Here is a 14,071-nt window from a genome sequence, read left to right as displayed (position 1 = left end):
ATTACTACACCCGGGGCTTCATCTTTTAAAATTTTCCAAATTTCTTTTATTTTTATCCAAAAAAATTTGAGTTGTTATCGTAATCACTATTTTCAAAAAAAACTTTGTCCTTATAAAAATCCTCATAGCTCTTTGGTTTTTTATTTCATAACAAATGAATCAGTCAGAAAAAAATAATTTACAAATTTCCCCTTGTCTTTTCCCTTTTATAATTATAAGAAAATCAACTTTATTTTATAAATCTAGAATGCACATTCCCAAAATAAAAGGTCGTTAATAAAAACTTTCTTTTATTCTATGAAACCAAAAAAATTAGAGTTTAAACATCGTTTTAACTAACAAATGAAGGTTTGGCTAGATTTTTTTAAAAAAAATTTTTATCATGTGTTAATTTAATATTAACCCCCTTACTAAATTCCCCATCGTCTTTCCAAAAAACAGAATTGTTCATTAACTTTAAAAAAGTCCTTTTCAAATGAATTTTTCTTTAGATCTTTTTTGAGTATTAAAAATCAATATACTTTTTAACCAAAAAACTTTTTGCAAAAGTTATATTTTATTTAATTTTTGTTACTTTTAACCCCAATTGTTATTTAAAATTCAAGATTTTTAAAGAACACACAATTTGTTTTTTTTTATTAAAGGGGAAACCAATTCTTTTCATTACTTTTTTCCCATTTTAAATTCGTTTAATATTTTTACAAAATCAGAAGCCTTGACTTATAAAAATTTTTCAGGGGGCAAAAGGATAATCATTGGGTTTTATTAATTCTTTTTGGGTATTTAAAGGGCACATTCAAATATAAAGTTAGTTTTAAAAACCCTTTTCAATTTAAATTTTTAAAATTTTTTTCGGTTAAATTTAAATTTCCAGAGGGGAAGGGTTTACCAAGCCCAACCGAAAGATTATTGGCTCGAGGGACATATGATTTGCTTTCTTCTTTGGAAATTTAATCCTTAAATATTTTTGTTTTCTTTATGTATCTGTTTGAAATAAAATTTCCCTCTCAGTCCCTTTTCAAAAAAAGTACATATCAATATCTTATTTAAATCTACTTAATTCCCCAATTTTTTTCATGGGCCCAAAGCTAAACCAGGGTACTAAAATAAAACAAGGCTAATTTTAGTACCTTTAAAAATATTTTCTAAAATTTTAAATACAAGCAAAAGTAAAACGTCAGTTTTTAAAATATGATCATGAATTCCCCATTGTTTTAATTTTTAAATTTTTTTTTCCCGATTTTTTTCATGTTCGTATTCGTTTTCAGAAAAATTAGTTTCTTTAAATTGAAAAAACCTTCTTTAGAAGGGAATTCTTTTCTTTTAATTTTTTAAAAGAATCCATTTAATCATTTGGATAAAAACCCTTTTTCTTTTAAAAATTCTATATTTTTTTTTAAATTTTGAGAAAATATTTAAATTCTGGAAAATTTTTTTTCTAGGTTATCCAATGATTGAGACTTTAAAGGAATGAATCAATAAAAATCAATCAGAAATCATAAATGCCCAAAATCTTTCCAAAATTTTTAGGGAAAAACTTAATTTCTTTTTTTAATTTTTTATTTGTTGCATAAAAAAATGACCGTCCTAAACCCTTTTAAAATTTTGAAAAAAACAGAATTTTATGTGAGTTTAAAATTAAAATTAATTTGAGTGACATTCCCTGATTTTCCTGTTTTTTGACAATATCACGTACTGCACTCACCTTTTATATATTCTTTTTCACAGAAGCAAAATTTTTTTTTAAATTCGGTTTTAATCTTTTTTTACATTTTATTCTTTGTTAAAAGTTCTTTAAAATTCTTTCAAAATTTTCCCCTTCCCCAAGCATTTTTTTAATAAACTTTTAAACTGCTTGGCCCTATAAAAACTGGGGTTGGTTTAGTATATTATCGTCATAACCACAACCTTTAACCCTAACCCCAATTATAAAGATTTTGATAGGTTCATAAAAAAGATTCAGTTGATGGTAAACAGTTAAAACTTTTTTTTGATTTATTCAAATCGCAAAAAATTCAAAAAAACTGCTAACCCCTTTTTGATAATTTTTTAAATTTTACTTTCTTTCCCCCTTTTTTGGGATTTTTTACGCCTTGGTACCATTAAGTAAACAATTTGGAATATGTTCATTTAATATTTTTTCTTGGAAAATTTTAACAAACTTTTACAAAAAGTTTCTTGTTTTTATTTTTTGTTTTGTTTTATTAAACATTAAAGTCTTTTTTCCCAAAAATATGTTGGACTAACTGAGGGTTTTCAGACACAGTTATTTTTCTTTTTTATCATTTATTTTATCATTAGTAATTACAACATGCACAGGTTCTTGTATTTAATTTTTATATGTACAAGGGTAAAAAATATTTTTTTCATACCCAAAAAATATAAATGAAATTTTTTTTAAACTTCTATTTAGGATTTGATTTAATTAACAGGAAAATTTTAAATTTCCTTTTAATCAAGATCGTTTTAAGTTTTTTATATTTTTAAATTTTTGGGTTTTTTTCAACAGGAAATTTTAAAAAAAACCAAAACCCAAAACCATCCAAAAACCCCAAAACGTTTTCATATTCTTTTTTTATTAAACCTTTTAGGATTTGTAATGGTTTTGGGAATTCTAAAAAATTCGCCAAAGGGTATTTAATCTATTATTAATGAGATACTGACTCTATTCCCCACCCTTCCTTCTAATCCAAATTTCCAATTTATTATTTTTTCATCAAAAGCTTGAGTAAAATTTTTTTTTATTTTTATTTTTGTTTAAAAATTTCTAAAGCCCCTTTTATTAAAAAGCTGTTTATTATGTACATTTTTTCCATTTTGCAAAATTATTTTAAAAAACGTTTTTTTTTTTACCTTTTAAAGTTTTTAAGTTCAGTTTTTAAATATTTCATAAGAGTCGTTTATATTAAAAAAAATTGATTTTTGGATCTTTTTAATGTAAATTTAAATTTTAAAAATTTTTTTTAATATTGTTTTGGGGAAATCTCTCGATTTCCACTATATATTAATTTTGAAAAAAAATCACAAGGAAAAAAGGTTAAAAAAAAAAAAAAAAATAAAAAAAATAAAAAAATAAATAAATTTTAAATTATCTTTAAGAAGAATTAAAAATATTTTTAAATTTATTTTTTCCGGGTTTTTTATATTCCCCTTTTAATGGTTTTTTTCCTTTGCACACATTGTTATTACCCGAAATTTTATTAAGTTTGGATGCCATAAGTGCTTTTTTTAAAGTTTTTTTTAAGTGGGACAACGGGGTTTTCAATAACTTTTTTAGGATTTTTTCGAATATTATTTGGTCTGGGACATCAATAATCTTTTAGCATTTTCTTCTTGTTAATAGACCCGCAGTTCCCATTCAAAAAATTATTTTTAAAAGAAAGGCATAACATTTGTAAATTTTTTTAAAGACATGATTTTTATTTCTCGCTAACTATTTGATTAAGTTTTGTTTAATAACTTTCTTCTTTTAAGACTTTTTTATATGAATTTTTGTCTGGGTTATTTTTTTTCCCTAAAGTGTAATAATTTTTTGGGATAATCATTCTATCTACCTTTCATTAACCATCAAAAAATTACTTTAGAAAAAAAACTCTAAAAACGCATGTAAAATTTAATACACTCTTCTTTTTTTTACTTTATATCCGTTAAGTTTAAATTCCTTTTATGTGCATTTCAGAGGTGTTTAAAATTTTTTTCTTTCGCATTTCTAATTTGTAAAAAACCTGAAAACTTTATTTTGGGTCTTTTATTTACTTTTCCAATCCCTGCTTTTTTTATAAAGTTTTTTATTTGTGATGTGGATTTAAAAAAAAAATTTTTTGTCGTCAAATTTTTTTTTTAGTAAAAAATGGTAATTTCTGATGGGCAGCGCCCCAACTCTACAAAAATGGAAAGCTGGGAAAAGGTCAATGCAGCTGACAAACCAAAAAAAACCCGCTGTAATATATAAACCAGTATTTTCTCTCCCACAAAAATTTTTAACTTTTTTGTAAGCGCACTATTTAGTTAAATGAAATAATTAATTTACATTGTTTCTATTCCCTTATTTTTAGAAATTAGATTTTTTTTGTCATTTTTAAATTAACTTTTTATTTCTAAATTAAATTTTTTTCAAGATCGTAAATGGTACCCCCCCTTTAAATTTTTCACTATAACCTTTCCATTTACAAAGCTTGTTTTTTTGTATAGTTCGGGGTTTAAAAACTTTTTTTATTTTAAAAAATCTTTTGTAGTAGGTAAAAGTTCTGTTAAAAATGAACCTTGAATTATTTCACATTTAAATCTTTAATAGTGTATGTTTTGGGATTTTTATTATTAATTTTATAAAAAATAAAAATTTCCCTGTCCGTTTGGTGTAATCCTTTTTCAAAAGTCCCCTTTTTAAATTTGCTTAACGAACTCGACACCAATTTAAAATTTTTTTTTGCCTTGGGATTTTAAAAACACCATAAAAATTTTAAATAAACAGTACCTTTATTAAGTTTTTTCTAGCTTCGGTTGGGGGCTCATTTTTATACTAGAATGTTTTTGTTTTTTTTATATTTATCACCCCTATCCCGCAAATTATTGAAAAAGTAAAGTATTATTTGCTGTAAAAATTTTCCCCATATTTTTTAAACTTCTATTAAATCTTTCAAACTACAGCCTTTCCTTTATTAAATTTATGGTCATATTAATTTTATTTTTATTCAAAAAAGATTCAAACTTTTTTATATAAAATTCTTTTCCTTCATCTACCCTAAATTTTTTGGGGAAACCCGCATCTTTGGGGGGCTTTTTCCCGAATTCATTTCAGAAATTATTTTTTCAATGTTTCAGAAGATTCTCCATTTTTTCTTTAAGGGAAAAACCAAGCATATTTACTAAATATATCAAAAACATTTTAAAAGTACTTTTCCCTTTATTATATTTGAAAAAACTTGCTTAACTAAAACAGTGACCAAGTATCATCAAAACTTAAATATCACTCTTCGTTTCCTAAATTTCTTTTAATTGGTTTGTGTAATTTTTTGCTAAATTCATCGCTCCGCGGTAGCTTGGGGCAGTATTCCGGGGGTATATCTACCCCCTTTTTTCCCCTTTTTTGATTTTTTTTTTTTTCCGAGACCAAGTGTGTTATTTCGTTTTGATGGCTGGTTTTACAACTAATTGTTTTGCAATCTTTTCCCCAAATTTGTTTTTGATTTATTTTTTATTTAAGTTGGAAAGCATTTTTTTGTCACATTCACTTTTACTTAGTCTTGAGTCATAGCAAAAATCATGGTCCATACATACTGCATCCAGTTCGTTGACAGGAGGTCCGTTATTTAAAGGATTTCCTGGTCCACAATAGTTATATCCGGGAAAGTGTTAAAACCCTTTCTTAGGTAATAAAGGTAACATTGCTTTGTGAATATCTAAATTACCCCTGTATTTTAAACAAACTTTGATTTCATTTTCCCAAGATGCGCAGGTAGCTTAACTTCTTTTCCATTTTTTTGCTGTAAACATAGTGAGGATTTTATTATCAGTAAATTTTCTTTCTTTAAACAATATATTTTATTCTGTAAACTCATCTATATAAAATTGTATTTAAAATATTTTAAAGACAAATTTAATGTAGTTATTTAATTCAAAATAAGATCAGATATCTTACATTTTATTAATAAATTTTAATATAATATAATCTGCCAAAAGTTTGCCAAAAGTTTGCCAAGTTGGCGACATTGTCACATTGCTGCCACTTGGCAGAAAAATGGCAGGCTTTTTGATTGGCTGAATTTGGTGTTTCCCAACGTTCTGCCAAAGTTTGCCATTTGGGCGGCGACTGCCACATTGCTGCCATTTGGGCAGGTTTTTGGCAAATATTTGGTAAAAGTGTTTAATCATATTTTACTATAGGTTTTCATAAAGTACTATGAAAAGTTGTTTATTTTTTGGTTTTAAATTGTCCGGCATTGGATTTTTTAGAATAGGGTCAAGGGGTCAGGGGGGTCAAAATCGGGCCAAAACAAACAATTACTATACTACTGTCGCTCGACGTCTCACAAGCACAACAGAGCGACTAAATGCTATTTTGTAGGGTGTCGTGATGTAGCATGGTGCACCCGCAAGCACTAGAACACGTCAAAAATAGGGCATCAAGAGGAAAGAAATTTTTTTAGTGTCATCGTCCTAGTTGTTTCGTGTCGTGTCCTCGTCCTGTCGTGTTGGCGGAGGCGCTAACATGACTACACAACAAAATTATTTGTAGGGGGCGCCAACACGACAGCACGATATAGCAGAAATGAGACACCATAAACTTCCTTTACTGATATTATGAATGGCAGTATTTCAGGAGAAGCAGTAAAATGCCTCTAAATGTTTTCATTCCACAGAACGTCTAATAATAGTATACTATTTCACCAATGCAACATATATATATATTCCATTACTTTGTTATAGGATAACAGGGGTGGTGATTCTTACCACATTGCTTGTGATAACACTTATGTTGATGTTTGACGTACCGGTATCACGCGTGCACAGTATAATCTTTGCACAATCAGAAACAACGATAAGGTGAGTCTTTTTCTTCAAACTTCATGACAATTTAGTTTGATTAATTCTGATAATTTGTATTTTAGTTGCATTTGATCGTTATGGATAAACGTTATATGTACAGAGCTAATGTGAGGTAAGACTATGACTTCTTATCGAAGGAAAATAGTTTGTGCGCAGTGAACAGCATAGGTTATTCGTTGATTCAATCTTCTTGACAGTGGATTGCGTACAGAGCTTATGTCGGTGTGATTCTTTGATTCAGTCTTCTTTATTATAGGTAGTGTTCAATCTTAGAAGTATTGATGTAGTTAGACTTTGTTATTTCTCCATTAGTTTGTATTGTAGTTGCCTTCGATCGCCGCTATGACTAAATGTAATACGTAAGAGATGCACAGAGCTAATCTAAGGTAAGACTTTGTATTCTAACTGTATAGAGCTCAGCTAAGGTTGTATAAAGAGCTTAAGTTGAGGTCATTCATTGATTCAATCTTCTGAACTATAGTTTTTTTCTGTCTTTGAACTATTGAAATATTAAGACTTTGTCCCCTAGATTTTTGAAAAAAAGGTCGAGTACTGGACTGTTGATATGAAATATTGGATAATAGGTTGTGTTCACGATAGATCTTTGGCTTCAAACTTCAAACTATACGACACACGCAGTGTGCAGAGCTCGTCATGTGGTAAGTCGTTGTTTTCAAACATTATTACAATAAGCTGAGTACATGCCTAATGATCAGTTAAGTGGTTGTCTTCAAACTTAATGACTTTAAGTTGTGTACAGAGCAAATAATAAGGCAATTCGCTGTTACCTTTTCCACTTTTATGGCAATAGATTTTGTAAGTATGATAATAGATGGATTTGTAAAGGGCTAAATGATGTAAATCGTTGTTTTCAAACATTATGACAATAGGTTGTGTGAAGAGCTAATAATACGGTAAGTCGTTGTTTTCAAACATTTGAAAATAGGTTGAGTACTGGACTAAAAAGATTAAATATTGTCTTCAACCTTTAAGACGATAGGTGGTGTACACGTTGGGTCACTGGCTTCAAACTATACGACACACCATGTTTATAACTGGTAATGCGGTAGGTTGTTGTTTTCAAACATTATTACAATAGGTTATTTATAGGGCTTATGATGACGTGAGTCCCTGCATCAAACTTAATGACAAGAAGTTGTGTACAAAGCCAGTAGAAAGGTTTTTCGTTGTTTTCAAACTTTATGACAATAGATTCTGTACAAAGCAAATAAGGAGGTAAGTTTTTGTTTTCAAACTTTATAACAATAAGTTGTATAAGTATAATAATGAGTTGTGTTAATGGCTGATAATGAGATATATCGTTGTTTTCAAACTTCATAATAATATGTTGTGTACAGAGCAAATAATTAGGTAAGTCGCTGTTTTTCAAACATTATGACAAAGGGTTGTGTACAAAGCTAACGATGAGTTAAACCCCCTAAGACAATAAGATGTGTACAGGACCAGTAATAATGTAAATCCTTCTTTTCAAACATTATTGCAATGGGTTGTGTACAGAACAAAAAATGAGGTAAGTCGCTATTTTCAAACATTATGGCAATAGGTTGTGTACAGAGCTAATAATGAGGTTAGTAGTTGTTTTTAAACCTTAAACTGTGGGTTGTATACAAAGCTAGAAATGAGGTTAATCGTTATTTTCAAACTTTATACTAAAGGTTGAGTACAGAGTTAACTATGGATAAGCTAAGACATTGTCTTCAGTCTGTATGTCAATAGATTATGTACTGGGTTATTATAGTTGTTATTTAGATGTGTGTTTTTTTACCTTTGCCCTGCTAAATTTCTAAAATGGACTGGTTCATTATTCAATACCATTTATTATCAGAAGGGGCGTTTACTGAAAATTTACTGACTGAATAGCGAACAATGCAGACCATGACCTTGGTCTGCACTGGTCGCAAAGGCAGAATCACTTGCCAGCATCAGGCTTAAAGTTAACTTTAACACAATGCATTATAACCAGAGCTAAGAACTGAAAATATGAGAAAGAGTAAGTGTGAGAAGAGCTTATAATGAGTTCTTATGTTTTGTTTTCAAGCTTTATGACATTAGTGTGTACACAGAGGTAAAGACGTAGTGAGTCCACGTCTCAGAATATTATGATACATGTTGACAGTGAAGTAAATAATGAGGCTTTTTATTTTTCTTTAATATTTATGAGAAAATGTAACAAATGAGGCATGTCTTTGTGTTCGAATTGCATAGTCATTCGTTGTGGACGGAATGATAATAAAACAGTCGCTATGTTTGAAAGGTCATGTCAGATTAAATTCCTTTAACTCTTTATTGGATAAGGCTCAGCGCTTCGTTTAGTATATACTTGACAAATTGTACTTTTCAAATTATTATCGTCTGATCGACAATATAATGGCTCATATATAAAAACTATATATTTTATAGTTTCAATCCACCAAATGATACACACCTTACAATGAAGATTTTGTAAAATTATGAAGATTTGATAACGATTAATTATGAGGACACGACCTAAATTGCTGAATCCATGGCTGGTCTGTTTGGAACCGCTACGATGGTATTGTAATCATTGACATTTTGTCAATTAATTATCTAAACAAAAAGTCATATAGTCATATCCATAGTTTTCTTTTCTAGTTATGCACCAAAGGACATAGGTATTGGTGATCCTCACGACCCAAGATTTCACAACATTATACTTGAAGAAGAAGCGCTCATGTTTGAACCTTGCCGAGATGTAAATAAAACAGCTTCCGTTCAACACTCAAAACTATCACTGACCGGTATAATTAATTGTCCTTTTTATGTTTGTGTTTTGCTTTTTGGTAAAAGAAGACTCACCAAGTTAATATATAATTAATAAAGTAATAAATAATTTAATAGATATATTATAAAACTTTCATACTACTCTTTGAAAAAGAGGTCGGTCAAGGTATTTATTTAAGGTTCCTCCCCTTTATGTATGAAATAACCTATCCCTCTCTTCCCTTTCCTTATGATCGGGGTATTGGACCTTTGAATTATTACGTGATGTGTTTGTTTAGCACCTTTTATTAAAACAAGTACGAGAAACAATTCATAAAGAATTTCTTATTTAGATGATAGAAAACGTTGTTGATTATAATGACAGGGAACGTTATTAAATATTATTGCGCTTAATGCTAATCTAAGTATCACGAAATGGAGTTTTTTTAAGACATTTCTCAAAAATAAAATATAGATTAATTCGTTTTGATTATCCTTTATAACTTTCACTGAGCTTGAGTGTCTTCTTTGGTATCACAAGGTTCACTTGTTAGTTTAAAAAGATGTTATTGATTTACCTATTAAGTAAATTTTATCCTAACGAATGTTATATAATAAATGCCGTTTACGGAACTTGATTGTCAGGAAATTTAAACACTTCAAAAATAATAGATTTTGCTTTAAAAAAATGATTATCTTATGTTGTTATATTGTCTTAATATCAACGTAAAAAGATACTAATGATGTACTTGAATTATATCCTAACAAATGTTATATTTGTGCCGTTTACGGAAGGTGATTGTCAGGAAATGTAAATAGTAGGTTATTTCAACGCCTCCTGTCAATACGTACGTACATGTACCAAACTAAGTATGTAGTCAAAATAAAGTATTTTGCTTTTAAAATGTTGAGTATCTTAAATTATGTTGTTATATTTTCTGGTTCTTTGGGATCATGGAATACCTTCATTCGACGCCGCCCTGAAGGCGGTGTCGAGTATATGGGATACACTTTTATTTCGGACCCTGTAAAGATGGTAATGAATAGTTTCGGAGTGATAAACTGAATACAGTGAATAGTTTGTAAAAGGATCAACGATATTGCACAATACATTTTAGTGGATAAACAAAAAATGGCAAAAAGAAAACATAAAAAATGTATGTAATGCAACTTATTATGTGATTTAAAACAATTCTATCTGTCTTTCATCTCCTTATTTGTAGAGCAGAACATATTTTTTTATTTTACAATTTCGTCAAAAATGTTGATCCGATTTATTGATAAGGGAGGTTACTCAGTAAGTCAAGTTTTCTATTTCTATTCTTAGCATGACCTACTTACCGATCTCATATTCTATAAATAGAACACACCGCAGATATACCACAACGCGTGAATCGCCTGGACAAGGGAGCGTTCGTGTATTTTATAATAATCTTGCAGTAAACTTCGAAGAGAACATTAAAAAAAAATTATGGAAAATTACAATTTGCCTGCATAAAAATTCCTTGGAAAGAAAAACGTATTTACAAAGTAAATAAAGGAATCAATAAGCATAGATATGTTGAAATGGACGAAGGAAATGTCTCTGTTAACTTATTTTTAACCTTTTTGTCTTATTTTCTTCGTTGATAGGTACAGTGATGTAATTTCAGAATGCGCACACTTTTGCAAATTCCTATTTTTATTTATTTATTTTTTTTTTTGCTTATGTGTAATATAGATCTACTCATAGTTTACAGATATACACTGTCAACTAAGGTGTGCAATAGGCTAAAGAGCATTTGGCTGAATTTGTCAGTGTCAAGTTAATACTTCTTTAAATGTGGTTAGATCGAAATATCAAAAGCCATGGGACCATAACTTATCAAAGCATCAGTGACTTTGATCTTATATGACTAGTCAGTTGCTGTGGTTTTATTATGTCTTGTTACTTTTTTCTTTTTTTTTTCTTTTTTTTAATTTAATAGATAGTTTTTGTATTTGTCCATTCCTGATAAAAAAAAAATCATTGAAATATTTTCTACACTTTGGCAGTGGGTTATTATGCTTGCTAAATTTCTTGTAATATTAAATTTGAAACTAGACACTGACATACGCCTAGTAACCTTACAGTTCAACGAGGACTTCAAGTTTATCGTTCGTCCAAATAAAAAAAGAATTCTATGATATTCAAAAGTATATAAGAAAGATTCATGTTTTGTGAATAGGGGCAATATAGAGATTATTTATGTTATATCGTTCTTTTCTTGGACAAAATTTTTGGTTGTTTTTGGCAACGGAAACAGTAAATTGCTGTGTATAATCTGCATTCTGAAATCTATAATGTAGGTGACTAAGGTCCATAAAACTTCATCAGTAAATAGTAAACACTCATTACATTACATGACAATAAAAATAATGGTTTCTGTGAACCACAACTTTTCACAGGAGGTCACCTTAGTTAGTGAAATAATTACTTTAATTTTGTATGTATAGGGACCACCTACTCGCAATGTTATATTCTTCATGTTTATAACATATATTGTTTTATGTGCTAGTCAGACTAATAAAGTAATGATTAGGTGATTTCTCATATTGCAATAAATGTACTTCAGACACAACACTTGGCGGCGTCTTTGATGCTTGCATCAATGAATTTCCTTGTTCGTACTGTAATGGAATTCCGCTTAAGTAAGTGCTAGTGGGCGTGAAGGGTGTTGCGCATTTTATTACCTCTCGTGAACAGACTCTGTCAAACCGAGTCTGCTATAAACTTATATATATTGATTGCTTAGTTGCGTTCTGTCATCCAAAGGATCTTCTCACATATTTTATTAACAATTTTGTTAACAGATCATATAAATTCTACTTACAATATTGGTGAAACAATTCGTATTGTTGCCACGCTTTATGATGGCTATGGTAAACGTAAATACTCCGGTGGCGACCATCTCAGAGCGACAATTGAAAACAAAGACCTCAAGGCATCAGCCCCTTGTGTGGTGACAGATAACAGAAATGGAACGCATTTTGTAGCATGTGAGGCATTATGGAGCGGTGTTTCAGCAATAAACATCAGTCTTGCATATGCAAGGGAGACAATTACGTCCATTTATCGGATAAGAACACAAGTATGTATGCAGTCGAGCTTTTTAAATTAAAGTGTAAAGGTATATTAACTACAGGTTTCTCTTTTATAAATATTCTTCCTGTTTGAAAGATGAATGGTGACAGTACTTTTCGAGATACATGTATATTAATATTTTTTGCATGAAATTTCGCTTTAGTTACCGTACCACAATTTGTAAAGAGATAAAATCCATAATGATTTCAACTTTATACTTTTACTTTACTACTTAGTCAAACCTGTCAAGGATTATCTGTAAAAAAGGGAAAAGAAATAATACCTTTGGTAACAAATTTTCTCTAGCGCCATGATTGTAATTAAGCGAGAACGGAGATGGTGACTTTTTATCTGAGTTTTTTCTGCACACAATGCTTATTATGTATATATGATATGTATGCATGTATCTGTTTGAAAAGGTACATTCCCGAATAGTATTTGTTTTCACGACAGTAGATTATATGCAAGACAATATTTCTTTTAATGTCAGGACTTTGCCTCTAGAAACTTGTATATTTAACAAAAGTAACACTTAAAACGAGGATAAGTAATAACACATAGATAATTGAGCCGTGCCATGGGAAAACCAACATAGTGGGTGTGCGACCAGCATGGATCCAGACCAGCCTGCGCATCCGCGCAGTCTGGTCAGGCTCCATGCTGTTCGCTTTTAAAGCCTATTGGAATTGGAGAAACTGGATCCATGCTGGTCGCACACCCACTATGTTGGTTTTCCCAAGGCACGGCTCATATATATTGTCAGGACTGTGCCAAGACTGGCAGCTCGTAGGATTGCCTAAACCATATCCGATACTTCAAGTCACAGAATGTGAACAAATTCTGTTTAAAAGGTAACTGATTAATCAACAAAAATCTGGTTGAAATTATAATATCAAAACAGTACGTGAAAATTTATCGCTAAATATGTATTATATAACAAGGTAGCATGGTATTATTCTAAACGTAATGACATGATTGTATAGTTTTCTAAAGTTGGAAGAACGATCAAGTCGAGTACTTCCAAAAACGTTGCAGCAAGAAATAATGATTCATTATTTGTAAAGAAATGTGTTTTATCTGTACCGGTAAATTAGCATATTTATGGGCATATTTTCCTATTTCAGCGGACAACGTGCATTGAAGCAAGCTGTAACGGTTAATGTACAGAACAGCAAGGGGAACGATCATGTCTCTTTTATAGAGATACCGCCCGTACCTTGTTCAAAGTACAATATTTCCCTTTTATGGCAATCTAGGGAACCGACAGGATTTTTCCACGATGGAAAATGGATTCTGCGTAACTGTCTCGGTAAAAAAGTATCGCGAGACCAAATTCATCGTTACAGTATTATATCAAATGCAAACATTTAAAACGTGTATTTCCATTTTTATATATTCATAAAAAGTTATTTAAACAGAAACTTGGAAAAAATCGAAAGAAATAGAATAGTAATATATCAGATACGTCCAAAAGCAAACGATCAATCACTTTTATCCGTACTTGGTCTCAGTTTCGTTATCATTTCTAGTCCTTTGTGATCGTGAAGTTTATTCAAAGTTTTTATGTAATAGAATTCCGCTATAGCCTGTGCAAAACTGAGTGAAATGCATTACACCTTTTCACCATTCATCAAGACTGAATATACACGAGTCTGCTGTTAGTTTTGTTACTTGCGTTCT

The 14,071-nt window shown here is 30.0% G+C and overlaps 1 protein-coding gene across 1 annotated transcript in view; it reads left to right on the top strand.

Annotated features, from left to right (window-relative positions):
* LOC123539282 (NXPE family member 2-like) overlaps positions 1–12,428 on the top strand; it is a 37,324-nt gene extending 24,896 nt beyond the window's left edge. The window contains exons 2-4 of the mRNA XM_053529680.1: positions 6,427–6,543; positions 9,181–9,326; positions 12,121–12,428. Coding sequence (XP_053385655.1) covers positions 6,427–6,543; positions 9,181–9,326; positions 12,121–12,428 — 571 coding nt within the window. The remainder of the gene's footprint in view (positions 1–6,426; positions 6,544–9,180; positions 9,327–12,120) is intronic.
* The last annotated feature ends 1,643 nt before the right edge of the window (positions 12,429–14,071 follow it).

The sequence above is a fragment of the Mercenaria mercenaria genome, chromosome 18 (assembly GCF_021730395.1).
Source record: "Mercenaria mercenaria strain notata chromosome 18, MADL_Memer_1, whole genome shotgun sequence".
Classification (NCBI taxonomy): domain Eukaryota; kingdom Metazoa; phylum Mollusca; class Bivalvia; order Venerida; family Veneridae; genus Mercenaria; species Mercenaria mercenaria.
The sequence above is the reverse complement of the archived record's forward strand: the minus strand, read 5'-3'. Positions and strand labels throughout refer to the sequence as shown.